Below are 14283 nucleotides of genomic sequence, written 5' to 3' on the forward strand. Positions count from 1 at the left end.
CCATCCATTATCCGCACCGCTTATCCTCAGTAGCGTCACGGGGGTGCTGGAGCCTATCCCAGCTATCTTTCAGGCAGTGGGCAGAAGACACCCGAAAATAGTTTCCGGCCAGTCGCAGGGCACACAGGGACAGACAACTCACTCGCTCATTCACACGTAGGGACAGTTTGGACCGGCCAATTAACCTGACATGGATGTTTTTGGAATGTGGGAGGAAACCAGAGTGCCTGGAGGAAACCCATGCAAGCAGGGGATAACATGCAAACTCCACACAGGAAGGTTCGATCTCATGACCTCAGAACTGTGGCGCACATGCGCTAACCACTGCCCGTGTGCTGCCCCTTCCAAATCATTACTTGAGTAAACATAAAAAGCTACTTGGAGAAAAAAAACTGCTCAAATACTGAATAACTAAACTAACTAACTAAACTTTTTTTTTTAATTGTTTTTTTCTTTTAAAAACAACCATTCAATCAGATCATCAAATCATCAAAGTCTATTCAATCAACAATACATTACAAGTCAGTGTAAATCTCTCTCTCTTATATATATATATATATATATATATATATATATATATGTATATGTGAGGCACCTCTATATTAAGAGCATCTTCTGCCTCAACATGACTGTTTGGTATGGCAGCTGCAGGGCACAGGAGAGGAGACAACTGGCCCGGTTGGTTAGGTCTGCATTGGGCATCGTGGGCTGCTTCCTCCCTGAATTTGAATCTATATATGCGGGATGAGTCAAGAGGAAGGCGAAGGCCATTGCCACGCATCCCAGCCACCATGGCCACAGACTGTTTGTAGTGCTTCTATCAAAAAAGCTGTAAAATAACATTCAGGCCACTACAAACAGACTGAGAGACAGTATATTTCCCAGAGCTCTAAAGTCCATCAAACGGAGTAAGAGTACAGATTCTTCTTCACAAATCTACTCAAGTAAGAGTAAAAAGTATAGTGATTTAAAAATACTCCTCGTATCAGGAAACGTCCCAATATTTACTCAGGTAAATGAAACAGTAAATGTAACCCGTTACTACCCACCCCTGCTTTCTTTTTCATTGTCACCTTCTTTTTATTATATTGGCAAATTCAATAAACCGCGGCAATAAAACACAAAACACAATCTTCCTGATATAACCCTATGAGAATTGCACTGCATCTCCGTAATGCCATTCTTCTATAATACTCGCAACTCAGTCAAACAGAGTAGAACCTCAAAATCAATTTCCGGAATCAATACTACACGCCAAGCTTGTTAGAAATGAAAAATGGAGACGTTCACCTGCGTGTTGACAGGAAGTGCGCTACAGTACTTATAATGCGTTTGAAGCCTCGGGCCCAAAGAGAAGCGAGTAGGGACACCTCCTCCTCTAATAACCCCGACCCGTCAGTCACTTAATGGATGGTGGAGGGCTCAACATGCAGACAGCTCAATATGGATTGACTTTGGTGGAAGACCTCACCGCAAGAGGTGGACAACAACAGGGAGGGAGGAGATGATGGACACTTTGAGATAAAGTGAGATGGTCAGAGAAAGGTGACCAAATGATGGAGAGGAAGATTGTATCTGAGCAAGAAATCCGGGAGTTGAAATATGGATGACTCTACGGAAGGACTTACTGTTTGGTAGGATATTTGAAAAGATGAGGGAACAAATAATGACGGGGAAAGTGATATTCTTAAATATATTTGTCGTCAAGGCCCAAAAAGAGCAATTATTATTTTAGCTACAGCATGGGTGTCAAACTTGTGGCCCAGGGACCAATTGCAGCAAGCAGGATGATAGTTTGAGGCCACGCCTCAATATGCGAATGTTTCAGTAGTCCAGTGGTTGGCACATTCGCCTAACAAGTGAAGGGTCCTGGGTTGGAGACCGGGTGGAAACATTTTTTGGACTGGAGAGGGATTCGTGCCACTAGGTTGTACCTGCCCAAGACACACTACAGGGAATGGTGCCCCTATGACCCTTGTGGTTAAGGGATCCAACCAATGAAAGAAAGCAACAGTGAACATTATTTAGCGGCTCCAAGTGCTAAAAAATATTCTTGATAAAAAAATGATATTGGAAAAAAAGAAGCAAAATTTAATGTATATGATATAAACGTGCACTCATTAAAAATACTCATCAATGGAGAAATTTGCATGTATGTGACATAAGATGAGGCTCACCTAGAGTGAACTGATTGTCGGCCATATTGCTGCTACGGCTACTTCCAAAAGCCTGGCTTCGCTTCTTATTTTTCCATGACTTTTTTTCCTTTTTTTCTCACCTTTTCTTTTCCTGATTCCTCTTTTTTTTACTCTAGTGTTCTTCGACAGCTCTTTGGTCTTTGCCAAAGTGGAGTTTGGAGTGATATATATATATATATATATATATAGGGCAGCACGGCGGCGCAGTGGTTAGCACTTGTGCGGCACAGTTCATGTCATGGGAACCTGTTGTGGGTTCAAATCCAGCTCCAGACTTCCTGTGCGGAGTTTGTATGTTCTCCCCATGCTTGCGTGGGTTTCCTCCGGGCACTCCGGTTTCCTCCCACGTTCCAAAAACATGCATTTTCAGGTGAATTGGCCGGTCCAAATTGTCCCTAGGTGTGAATGAGCGAATGAGTTGTCTGTCCCTGTGTGCCCTGCGATTGGCTGGCAACCAGTTCAGGGTGTCCCCTGCCCACTGCCCGGAGATGGCTGGGATGGGCTCCAGCCCCCCCGCGACCCTAATGAGGATAAGCGGTACGGCTGATGAGATGAGATGAGCTATATATATTCTACTTTCCTCCATCTGAGTCAATAGTCTAAAATGTGTCTCCCTACCAAGCATACTTATGACACAGTGGGTAGCAGTGTTATTCGAAAGCAGACACACACACAGACAGAGATGAACTGATTGAGAGTCTAGACGTAGTGTGTAAATATATTTTACCCGACATGAACTATGCTCAGTAAACAAACCTCTCTTTTAACCTTGCTGCTATTGACCACTGCTGTCTACTTAGACCTGAATGTCAGTGCTTGTGTTTACTGGTGATGATGACCAGCCCTCCACGCCAACCCCTCAGGTCCTTCGTGGAAACTGCCCACAATACACACTCATAAAAACAAAGACAAGTACGATAAGCTAATAAATTATGTAACATGTCTGAAAAACATAAGTGAGGACTCTGGTTGACCACGCCAGAAGTAACAGCGAAGGCGAATTTTTGCAAGTTGGTCACTAAATGCTTGATATAAACTCATATTGGTTGTGTCCAAGAATTTGGAATGACTGTTTTTTTAATGTGACATTACAAAATCAGGTCAAGAATACGCACCGCACATATCTTCAAATCTCAAATTCTAATTCAACAAGATGGTAAAGGCTTCTAAACTCGTCAAAGTAAAATGGGCCGTTACAAGTGCTGGTTACATCAGCTTGTTTTTAAGACTGGTTTGATAATCCGTAGGAAGCAAAACTATAAAAGTTGCAGATAATCCGATGCGATAACAATCCAGCTCTCGATTACATGTAGGGGATGAATGATTGCTTTTGATACACAGTTGGGAAGAAATTGGAATTGTTGCATTCTTCAATGTACATACTATCCAATCACTGACTTGATTATATCTTACGTAGCTAATGAAATGAAATGATCTGCATTTATATAGCGCTTTTCAAGTCAATGACTTCCCAAAGCGCTTTACATTGTGCTTCACATTTCCCAATAGCGGCCGTGATCTGTGCAGCCAGGTAAGGCGCTAACCTGCTTATTGGGGGTATTGGGGGTTCAGTGTCTTACCTAAGGACACTTCGACATGTAACACGGACAAGCCGGGATTCGAACTGGGATCCCTTAATCCTAAAACGATCGCTCTACCTCCTGAGCTACTGCCGCCCCAAGCTAATCAATACATAAGCATGTGGGGGGAAAATGTTAGGATCCAGCACGCACTGCTTTCCAGAGGAACTGAGGGATTTTGATACCTGCCTCCCATTACAAACACTTGACTCTCATTAAGAACTCTGTATATAATAAACTGTGCCGACAGCAAAAGCTATCAGACGGTAGCTTTCCATTTCGATGTTCCTGCCTGCACCTAATTCCTGTCTTCTTTATGCCTGTCCAAGACATCCTGTACCTTGCCAGGTGTAAGTTTAGTCCGGACTGTGATTTAAATTAGAATTTTCGCCCCTCATCGAATGTGCGGAGCGTTTTTGTTAGGTCCCTTAGCCAAATAAAGTGGTCACCCAGATTGTGTGTCTGGGTTCGCCTTTGGAAAGCATAAAAAATTAAAAGTTAAATAAGTAAATGTCAAAAGATGTAGAACTAACCTTATGAAGATAAATGGTAAATGGTCTGCATTTATATAGCGCTTTTCAAATCAATGAAGACTTCCCAAAGCGCTTTACAATGTGCTTCACACTTATCCATTCACACACACACTCACACACCAATAGGGAGTCAGCCATGCACGGCACCTACCTGCTTATTGGAGATGTTAGTATTGCTCAAAACAACAACAAAAAAATCAACTCAGTGCTTTTTCTAACACCAATTTCTGTGTAAACCATTCATCATACAGTACCAGTGACAATACAAGATTCCAAAAACGGCTCCCTGAACCAACATCTTGCTTTTCTCCAAATGAATGAATCTATCATATACAAAGTTTACTGTTGAGAATAAAGACTCCACACATGATTTATATAAAGCCCAAAAAGCCTGTCATGCAGCTGTACTTTCTGGAGGAAGTATTAGTGGGGATTTTTTTGTGGTTGATATACGTATCCATTTGTAGTACAACACTGTTTAACAATATAACAGAAGAGGAAAATCTTGTCCAATAATTATAGCAATAAAATTATACCGTATATACTAGTGACAGGTCGATCCGATCGTCTAGATCTGATTTATATGCTTACACACAAAAACAAGCAAAACATGGACACACTTTCTAAAGATATATACTGTAAAGTAATCAGGGTTTACCTTTGAAAGTGTTGGTATCTGCTGAGTCAGTTTCCTGCATAGTGCTTCTGCCAGCACTCAGACAACTGCCGGTGATGCTGCAATGGCCACCAGACCAACCTCAACCAGTCAGCAGAGAGGAAGACGCATCTTCGTCCAGGCCTGCTGCCATCCTTCTTTATTGAGTGCCCACGCGCATGGAAACGAATAAGTTTCAAAGTTAAACAGGGTAGCGTGCCGACAAGTGTAAAATGTCTTGTCTTGGGCTGAAGCCAACGGTCTAAGTTTGGAGTCCAAGCCAAAAAGGTGGACAAAGGTGAAGGATATTGGAGAATATGACGTGGCTGAACGGCAGTTCATCCTTCTAGTGAGCGGTCGTGGCCAACAGACATCATTTTTGGCACACCTCTTAATCCGCGTGTCTGCAAATGAGCAGCTCTTCCTTTTCCAGCAGACGCTTGTCCTGTCTGTTTTCTTTCGCCGTCTTGGCCTCAGCCTCAGTCTAATCAACGCGAGGCCATGTCCTTCCTTGATTTGTGCAATTTGGCCCACGCTGTCTCCCTCTCTCCATCCTTTCTCCGGTTGGTAGTGTCTCAAATGCTCATGCTGTTACCATGAGAGCTAGAAAGGACAATAAGAAACAGAGGGGGGATCTCGATGAAACAACAGGTGAACTGAAATCATCCCCGAAACCAACCACTGACACCAAAACAACCGGTATGCAGAACCACCCACTCACACCCCTTTGACATACAGAGCAGACGACGGGCCATAGTGTGTATGGGACGTGGGTGGCTGCCTGGCGTGGCCCCTTTTAGTTCCCCTCACCCACAAGGTTCTTACATGAAAAAGAAAAGTTTGCCTGAAAGCCAAGCGCTGCCCGTGACCTGATTTCACAGAAGAGGGGAGAGATAGGGCGCCATGTGGCACTTTGAAGTCGGCCTGATAAACAAGACTAGTGGAGGAGGCTACAGCTGAGGAAAAAAACAAAACTTTATTTACATTTCAAAAGTGCTAAGTACTGCTCTTTTGAAACCTGGAAAGAAAAAGGGGAGTTGTTTAGTGAGAGATCAGTGAATAGCTGCTTTTCTATTTAGCTTTTTGGCAAAAGAGAGTATTTGCATAATTTTGATAAAAAAAGAATTTCGACTTGATGGTGTTTCTTTTGATTCGTAGATCACATATTTTCTCAGGTTGACTAGCTGGTAAAAGGTGACAATGAAAGTTGGCTCAGTTTATTCTGAAATTCAAGTCGTTTCTTATGCACTTTAGCAAGGTATTTTATCTTTACGAACATAGTTGTAGCATCGCCGTATATTGATTATTTTGTTTTTGAAACCAGGGTAGTACGTCTTCATTTCACATCTAATTTTTTAGATGTATGTATTTATTCTTAACAGAACCATTTTAACCAATTCCTCAACTTCTTGCGCCTTAACTCTGAAAAGACCAAAATGCTAGTTATTGGTCCATCTAAATGACGTGACTCGTTCTCAACAACGGCTCTGAACATTGACAAATGTAGTATCACCCAGAGTGACTCAGTCAAAAATTTAGGTGTCATATTTGACCCCGATCTGTCCTTTTAAACACACGTTAAGAATATTACTAGAACAGCTTTTTTTCCATCTTCGCAACATTGCTAAACTTCGCCCTATGCTGTCTCAGTCGGATGCGGGGATTATAATTCTTGTGTTTGTTACTTCCCGTCTCGATTACTATAATGCACTACTCTCCGGTCTACCGAAGTCCAAAATCAAGAGCCTTCAGCTGGTACAAAATGCTGCAGCGAGGCTTTTAACTAAGACAAAAAAGTTTGATCACATTACCTCGATTTTAGCTAACCTACATTGGCTCCCTGTTAGCTTAAGATGTGATTTCAAGGTTCTGTTGGTAGTATACAAAATCATGCAAGGACTTGCTCCCTCATATCTTTCAGATTTAATTTTCCCCTTTGTTCCGGTCCGGAGCCTTCGCTGTGAAAATGCTGGACTACTAGTGATCCCAAGAGCCAAGAAGAGATCCGAAGTTTCGTGAGCGTTCTCCATTTGGGCCCCGGTGCTGTGGAATGCTCTTCCCCTGAGATTGGACCTGCAACCTCAGTGGAAATGTTTAAAACTAAGCTTAAAACACACTTTTATTCTATTATTTGCCCTCATGTAGGTTTTAGATCAGGTGTAATAATAGTCTGTGGTTTGCAATAACCCGTGGTCTGTGCAGCCCTTTGAGACTCTATGTCATTAAGGGCTATACAAATAAACATGACTTGACTTGACTTATTTATGTACCTTATTTTATTAGAAGGAACTTGCCGACCTCCTGACTGAGAAAGACAGTGATAGAAAGAGAGAGAACAAAGTTAAACCCAATACAGTAGTATTTTAAATTATTCGATGTTTTTATTTTATGGCGCACCTTGATCAAAGCCCTACTGACTGGCCAACTAAGAGAGAGAGAAAGGGAGGGAGCAAGAGAGAGAACGAATTGAAAGCCATTACGTATTTTAAATTAGTCAAAGTTTTTGTTTATTTTCAGCGCACTTCATTCAAAGCACCTCCGACTGTCTGATTGAGAGATAGAGAGATAGAGAGAGCGCGAGAGAGCGGGAGAGAAAATTGAAATCCAAAAAGTATTTTAAATTATTCAATATATATATATATATATATATGTATATATATATTTTGATTTTATGGATGAGGTTTAAAAGAAGAGTCTCTTAACAGAGTGGGAGTTTACCAAACAATCTCATTATCATCTGCAACAGTGCTTTTCAACCTTTTTTGAGCCAGGGCATGTTTTTTACATTGGAAAACTTGTGCGGCACACGACAAACCAAAAATGTTTTAAAATGATGCTGAACAGTATGTTAAATTACAATATAATTTATAATACCCCCAGTTTTCACAGCACAGACACTTGACAATGACATTTTTGTAGAAAATGATTCATAAATGTCTGATAAATTTTAAAAAGTGACATTGGATAATTACTCACGGCACACCTGACAATCTCTCACGGCACACTAGTGTCGCGGCACAGTGGTTGAAAATCACTTATTTACAGTATGTGGAAATAAACTGTTTCATTGGAATTTGTGAGTGGTCTGGGAAAGGTCAAGCCACAAACCAAATATCAAGGAATGCACGACCGGAAGGCATAAAAAACATCCAGAAGTACAAGCTTCAGATACATTGATAATCACCTACAACCAAAGGAATAATGTGATGATTTAAATAGTCAAACAGAGGTAAGTGCAAAAGTCATTTAATTTTTACTATATACAGTATATATATATATATATATATATATATATATATATATATATATATATATACCAGTTTATATATATATATATTCCAGTTGGCACGTAACCTCGTTTTTGTGTCGTGAGTCAAGATGTGCGGTCTTATTTTGAAGAATATTTTATTGATGTTATAACGTCACTGCATATATATATATATATATATATATATATATATATATATATATATATATATAAATAAAAGCATAAATAATAATTGTGATATTCAATTCAAATTGCATTTACCACGAAAATTGAGAGTCGAAACACACTGAATGACTCCTTTTGAAAGAAAGGTAGCGCCGTTCATTGCATTTTGTAGAGAGAAAACAGAAAAAAAAATCAGAATAGAAAAAGTATTGAACTGCAATGTTAAGAGTGGTTGAGAAAAAAAAATACAGAAAAGACACAAAGCAAGCATGTAATAAACAACACTCACTTTGATTGTGAGTTGTTAGATGAGACGAGGGGAGAAACCAAGAGATGGAATAAGTTGTGTTGGTTCTTAAAGTGAGGAGAGGTAACAAGATGGCAGAATGCGGGAGGGAGAAACAATGCCGTTACAAAAAGCAGACAAAAGAAGAACAAACACACGCTCTGTCTGTGGTTTTGCAAAAAAAAAAAAAAAAAACCCTACACATCTCTACTCCCCTTTATTCAGACCTTAACATAACACAGTCTTAGGCTAGGTTAACACTGCAGAGCTTATTGCTTAATTCCGATTTTTGGGTGAATCCGATGTTTTTGTTAGATTGTTCACATTTTCTATTAATTGGTACTCCTGTGCGACTTGATCGCCTGTGTGAATGCCGCAACTGGTCTGCATGCGTAGAAGAGGACGTGTGATGTCTCACGCCACAAGCTCATGTTTGGCGGAAGTACTCAGGGATGTGAACAGCAGAGCATTGACCCCCCCAAATATTAATGAATTCTAAACCCTGCGCCCCCATTAACCCCCCCTCCCCTTGAATGCTGTGGTGTGATTTGAATGTAAACATTGTTAACTCCCAAAATTTGGATACTATCTCTTTATCAATGAGCGCCACTGTTGTTCAGCACAGTGACACAATAGGAATCCAGTTGTATGCAATGGGAGGTTGGCTGTTCCGTGAGTTTCAAAATAAACAAGTGTTCCATGAATGCGTGAACTCATGACACCTTAGTTTTTGTCCGCCATGCTTGTTGAATACTCCCACCTGGCTGAAGGCAGAATAGTAACTTCTGCCATCTATTCCTAATGTGCATGTTGCATGAATGAATTTGCATTCTAAAAGATCAGATATGTTTTGGATTTAGGACCCCATATGAAAGTGGTCTGGGTCTGGTGTGGAAAAAAAGACATTTTCTATTTAGATAGATTTTCACAGATCAAGTACAGGTCACGTCTATGCAAAAACATCCGATTTCCCTGCAGTGTGAACATAGTCTTACAGGACTACGCTCAGAAAAACGGAACCGCCGAGGAACATGCTTAACTCCAAAAAAACAGTCATTTGGAAAGTAAGCCTATCCGAAGGAAGAGCGGATATCATTGCCATGTAATTGAAGCCTTCAAGGTCTTTCCTGCTGGCCCAAACATTTTCAAAAGAACTGACATAGATTTAAAGTTTAGACAAATTGCATCAATAAATGTTCTTTATATTCTTCAGTTCTGAGAGTGTGTTATAATGAAACATCACGCAGAGGGATGCCATTCTATTGTAACAGGTATGTATTTGGCCACATCAGCATACTTCTTTTAAAGATAATTGTTCAGACAAACGAGACATTTTACATCATATTTTGAATTTTAGAGTGACCTGTACTTTAATTCATGATGCCGATACCAGGTACAGATACTTTGAGTAAATGACATTTCCTTCCCTCTGCAAAAACAATCAATTGTAATCTAAAATGAATACATTTATACCCCACTGTATTGTTTTGTTAATACTTATTTAATTTATTACAGATAAAATCTATTTAATTTTGAGATGATAATTGTAAAATGGCCATTTAAAGACAGCTGATAGAATCATCAAAAATGTGCATTTTAATCAACTTTGTTTCACTGAGTTATCCCTACAACGACGGACGGACAAACTGACGGACGGATGTTGATGTAAAGCGTTTCTTTTGACATGAAAGTTGAATAAGAAAGGTTGATACGGTTAAAAAAAATGGTCGAAACGCTTTTTTCTGTGACTTTTTACCACAGAGGGTGACCTCTTGAAGCACATCTTCCAAAAGTAAGTACAACTCAACTTAATTTATCTTTATAGAGGATTTTATTTAATGAAATGTTTATTTTTTAGTACAAAACAATACAGGTTACTCATAAAAGCCTTAAACATACTTATATAAACCTTAAACATACAAAATATAGCACAGAAGCAACTTACGAACAAATTCAACTTACGAACGACCGTCTGGAATCTCGTTCATTAGTAAGGCGGCGTCAGTATAAAAATGTGCGTATGGTGTGTATTACAAAATTGGACATTTTCTAAATTTTGTTCTTTTCCCACTGTTAAAAAATATGTTCTTTCTCTTTGGTAAATACATTCTTGTGGAAGTAAGTATACTGTACTGTTTTTTACAGCGTAGCTGAGGACATAATACCACTAAGTACAACTTACAAAGAGCAGTTCTGAATGTGTGTATGTGTGTGTGTGCATACAGCTGTGTAGTGGGGTAGCTGAGGTCAGCCAGCTGACATGACAAGCAATCCAAATCCAGTTTGTAATGCTGGAATTTGACCTCAAGCAACATGTTTTTGAGTGTGTGCCCTGGTCATCTGAGGACATTGAGGTCTTGTTGAGAAGTATGGACCCATTTAATTTTAGGTCTTTCAACCATATTCCCCCCCCCCCCCCCCCCCCCCCCCACTAAAGACCCTCTTTAACTTACATTGCCTTTTAGATTTGAAAGTTTTATTCAAAATATTTTTCAAACCATGCATGCTCCACATAATGAGGACAAAGAGGTTTGACAAAAAGGCTTCCGTTACGCTTCAGGCCATAGATAGCGGTTTTGAGGAAAAAAGTGATATAATCTGTGACAGACTTTTAACATGGGGTTGTTCCCAAAAATCTTCTGCTAATTTAAGCATTATGTGTGACTTCTACAGATTATTGTTTTGTGACAGGACTCCACTTGAGGCATGAGTAAGACCTATGGGTAAAAATTCAATTAAACATAGGATTTTTGCATGTTATTCACAATTGTATCATCCATTCATCCATTATCTGCATCACTTATCCTCAGAAGGGTTGCCCATCCCAGCCATCTTTGGGCAGAGGGTGGGGGCAACCTGAACTGGTTTCCAGCCAGTCACAGGGCATACAGAGATATACAACTTGCTCGGTCATTTACACCAGGGGACAAGCCGGACGGGCCGATTAGCCTCAAATGCATGTTTTTGGAATTTGGGAGGAAACCAGCGTGCTCGGTGGAAACCCACACAAGCACGGGAAGAACATCCAAACTCCACAAACACAAGTTTTGTGATATTCACGAAGACATGTCTGTATTTTCTGTATGTGATCAGCTACTTAGAATATCACGCAAAATTGCATTTTCAAGTCAGCTCACATTTATTTGTACAGCCCTTATTACAAAACGTTTAAAGGGCTATAGAGATAAAAAAATAAAAATAAAAAATAAAATCTCTTCATGGCAGTGCATGGGTCTGTTAAAAAAATGCCAATCCCTTCATTTAATTTTAATTAGTCAACTGTCGCTCCCTTTAAAAACACTAAATCTATTGTATGAAATATAAGATATGAAGATATAAATGTATACAAAATTGTGAAGAGCTTTTGAAGTTCAAGCAAGATTAATGAAGTTGAAAAACAGACAATCTTTGTGATAATCATTAATGAGAACATGAAGAAAGGAAAACTATGTATCCCTTACCACGTGAAATGGTGGTTCAGCTAAAACTTTGAGATAACAAGGATCCATGGAGATGGGGCAATGTCTGACTGTGTAAGATTTTCTGCCTCACAGTTCAGAGATCCTGGGTTCAACTCCAGCTACCAGCCTCCCTGTGTGGAATTTGTGACTGAGTGGGTTTTCTGTTTCTGTTTTTTGTTCAAGTATGTGAGTGAATGGTTGTATGGTAACCAGTCCAGGGTGCCTGAAGTCAGTTAGCCTGGGCTCCAGAACCTCTGTTACCCTCTTCGGGATCAGTGATGGAAAATGAATGAATGAGTATCCATAGAAGAATATTTATAATGCATTACCGAATTTTAAACCTTCATTAGGGCAGGGTCTTTTCTACTATCTGTATCTGTATATGGTTGTGACTGTAACAGACAAATTGAACGCTGGGATTGAAGAAACTCATTTGACAGAGTTCATATTACCCCAATCCACCAAAGCTTCCTTGACATAACATCTAAAACAGCAGTGAAACTATGTTATTCAACGGAAAAAGTCTTGCATGTCGCTTCTCCGAAACAAGGCATATACCTGCAAAAAAATCATCAAATTTACGAGTTGTGCAGGAGCTTGATAACAATCCTAGTCATGGGAACGCCTCCAAAAAACACGCCAATCGATAGTGCTGCAATCTAAAGGGACTTTCTCGAGTACTTCTCCAAAGTAAATGCATCCTGGTCGGGTATAAGTCCGTAGGTTCTTCATTGCCGGGATGGAAACCACAAGCCTTATTCCTTATCTTAAAAAATGTGCCAACAAGCTGTACTGTCAACCCAGAGACACCATTTCTGATTTCCAGGTAACAGTAAAGAGGCATGGACAGCCTGACAATATCAAGTGCCTTTACAAACTCTATCGAATATCATCCAGTCCTGTGACCTTGCTTCATAGAACAGTTGTAAGCACCTCAGTGACTTCAATGCCAGATATAAGCGAGCCTACCTCAGATTACGTAAAATCTCCTATTTTTTCTGTTTAAGAAAGAAAGCGAGAAAATACCATACTGGCAAGGGGCGGAAACAACTTAAGAGGCCAGCAGACTATGAATATGATAATGCTACGAGGCAACAAGTGCCATGCTCCTATGTGTCAGAGATATGCCAGTAAACATGACTTCAATAGATAGATAGATAGATAGATAGATAGATAGATAGATAGATAGATACTTTGTTCATCCCCGATGCCTTCCATTTGTTTTTAGTCTGACTCATAGATAACAGCTTTGGTTTGAGAGAAATCAAATGACTCACTGAACAGCACGACGGTTTTACACTTAAGTTCAAGTTTACACTGAAAGGGTCAAAGAGACTGCAGGAGTTTCCATTTCATCGTCTTGGCTGAATGAAGCACTGCCGAGGAGGTATTTATGTGGTTCTATCCTCCAGACATTTATCAAATTTAGTTTTCAACGTTGAAAACTAGAGATTAAGCTTGTATTTTTTTCTAAATTTTCTTTTTTTTATCACTGTGGGCAACTAAAAGGAAGAAAAAAAAATGATACTCTATCGTGTCTATCATAAGCACAAAATATGAGCTGGTTAATTCTCCCACTTATATTCTCGTGATACCACCAGGAGAAACAAAACAATACAATTTTATAATGCTAAATAAATACTCTCCAATAAATTATGATACTGTTTAAAATATTGTGGATTTTAATTTCATCTGTAACTCATTGATAGGTATAATACAGAAAATACACTTGTATCCAGTTCAGTTTACAGAACCTTAACAAATCATTGTATTTACTGTTCAGCTATCAATTAAGAAAATACTTGATTCTGAAATGACTGCATTCCACAATTCAACAACCAAAAGAGTAAACATATAACTTGTATGTAAAAGCCAGTGACCATCGCGACTGCTAACCTGCACAAACTGGTGAGACATCACACTTTAGTACAACAAACATGGATCTCCTGCTTCAAAACCTCACCATTATTCCCATCCCCAAGAAGTCAGCAGTGGAAAGCCTCAACGACTACAGGCCTGTCGCTCTTATGCCTCTGGTCATGAAGTGCTTCGAGAGGTTGGTGTCCCAGCACATCAAGGACTCCCTGCCACCCACACTGGACCCCCACCAGTTTGCCTACAGGGCAAACCGCTCCAC

General features: G+C 39.8%; 1 protein-coding gene across 3 annotated transcripts in view; it reads right to left on the bottom strand.

The window, feature by feature from the left end:
* The window catches only part of LOC148371736 (low-density lipoprotein receptor class A domain-containing protein 4-like), a 270745-nt gene that overhangs the window by 190763 nt on the left and 65699 nt on the right, over positions 1 to 14283 (bottom strand). For 2 of the 3 annotated variants that reach the window (XM_088326298.1, XM_088326300.1), the window contains one exon: positions 4970 to 5569. In XM_088326298.1, coding sequence (XP_088182424.1) covers positions 4970 to 5009 — 40 coding nt within the window. In that variant the 5' untranslated portion in view covers positions 5010 to 5569. The remainder of the gene's footprint in view (positions 1 to 4969; positions 5570 to 14283) is intronic. The other variant, XM_088326299.1, reaches the window with a different exon arrangement.

Source organism: Urocampus carinirostris, chromosome 2 (genome assembly GCF_059441175.1).
Source record: "Urocampus carinirostris isolate Australia breed hairy pipefish chromosome 2, RoL_Ucar_1.0, whole genome shotgun sequence".
NCBI classification, from domain to species: domain Eukaryota; kingdom Metazoa; phylum Chordata; class Actinopteri; order Syngnathiformes; family Syngnathidae; genus Urocampus; species Urocampus carinirostris.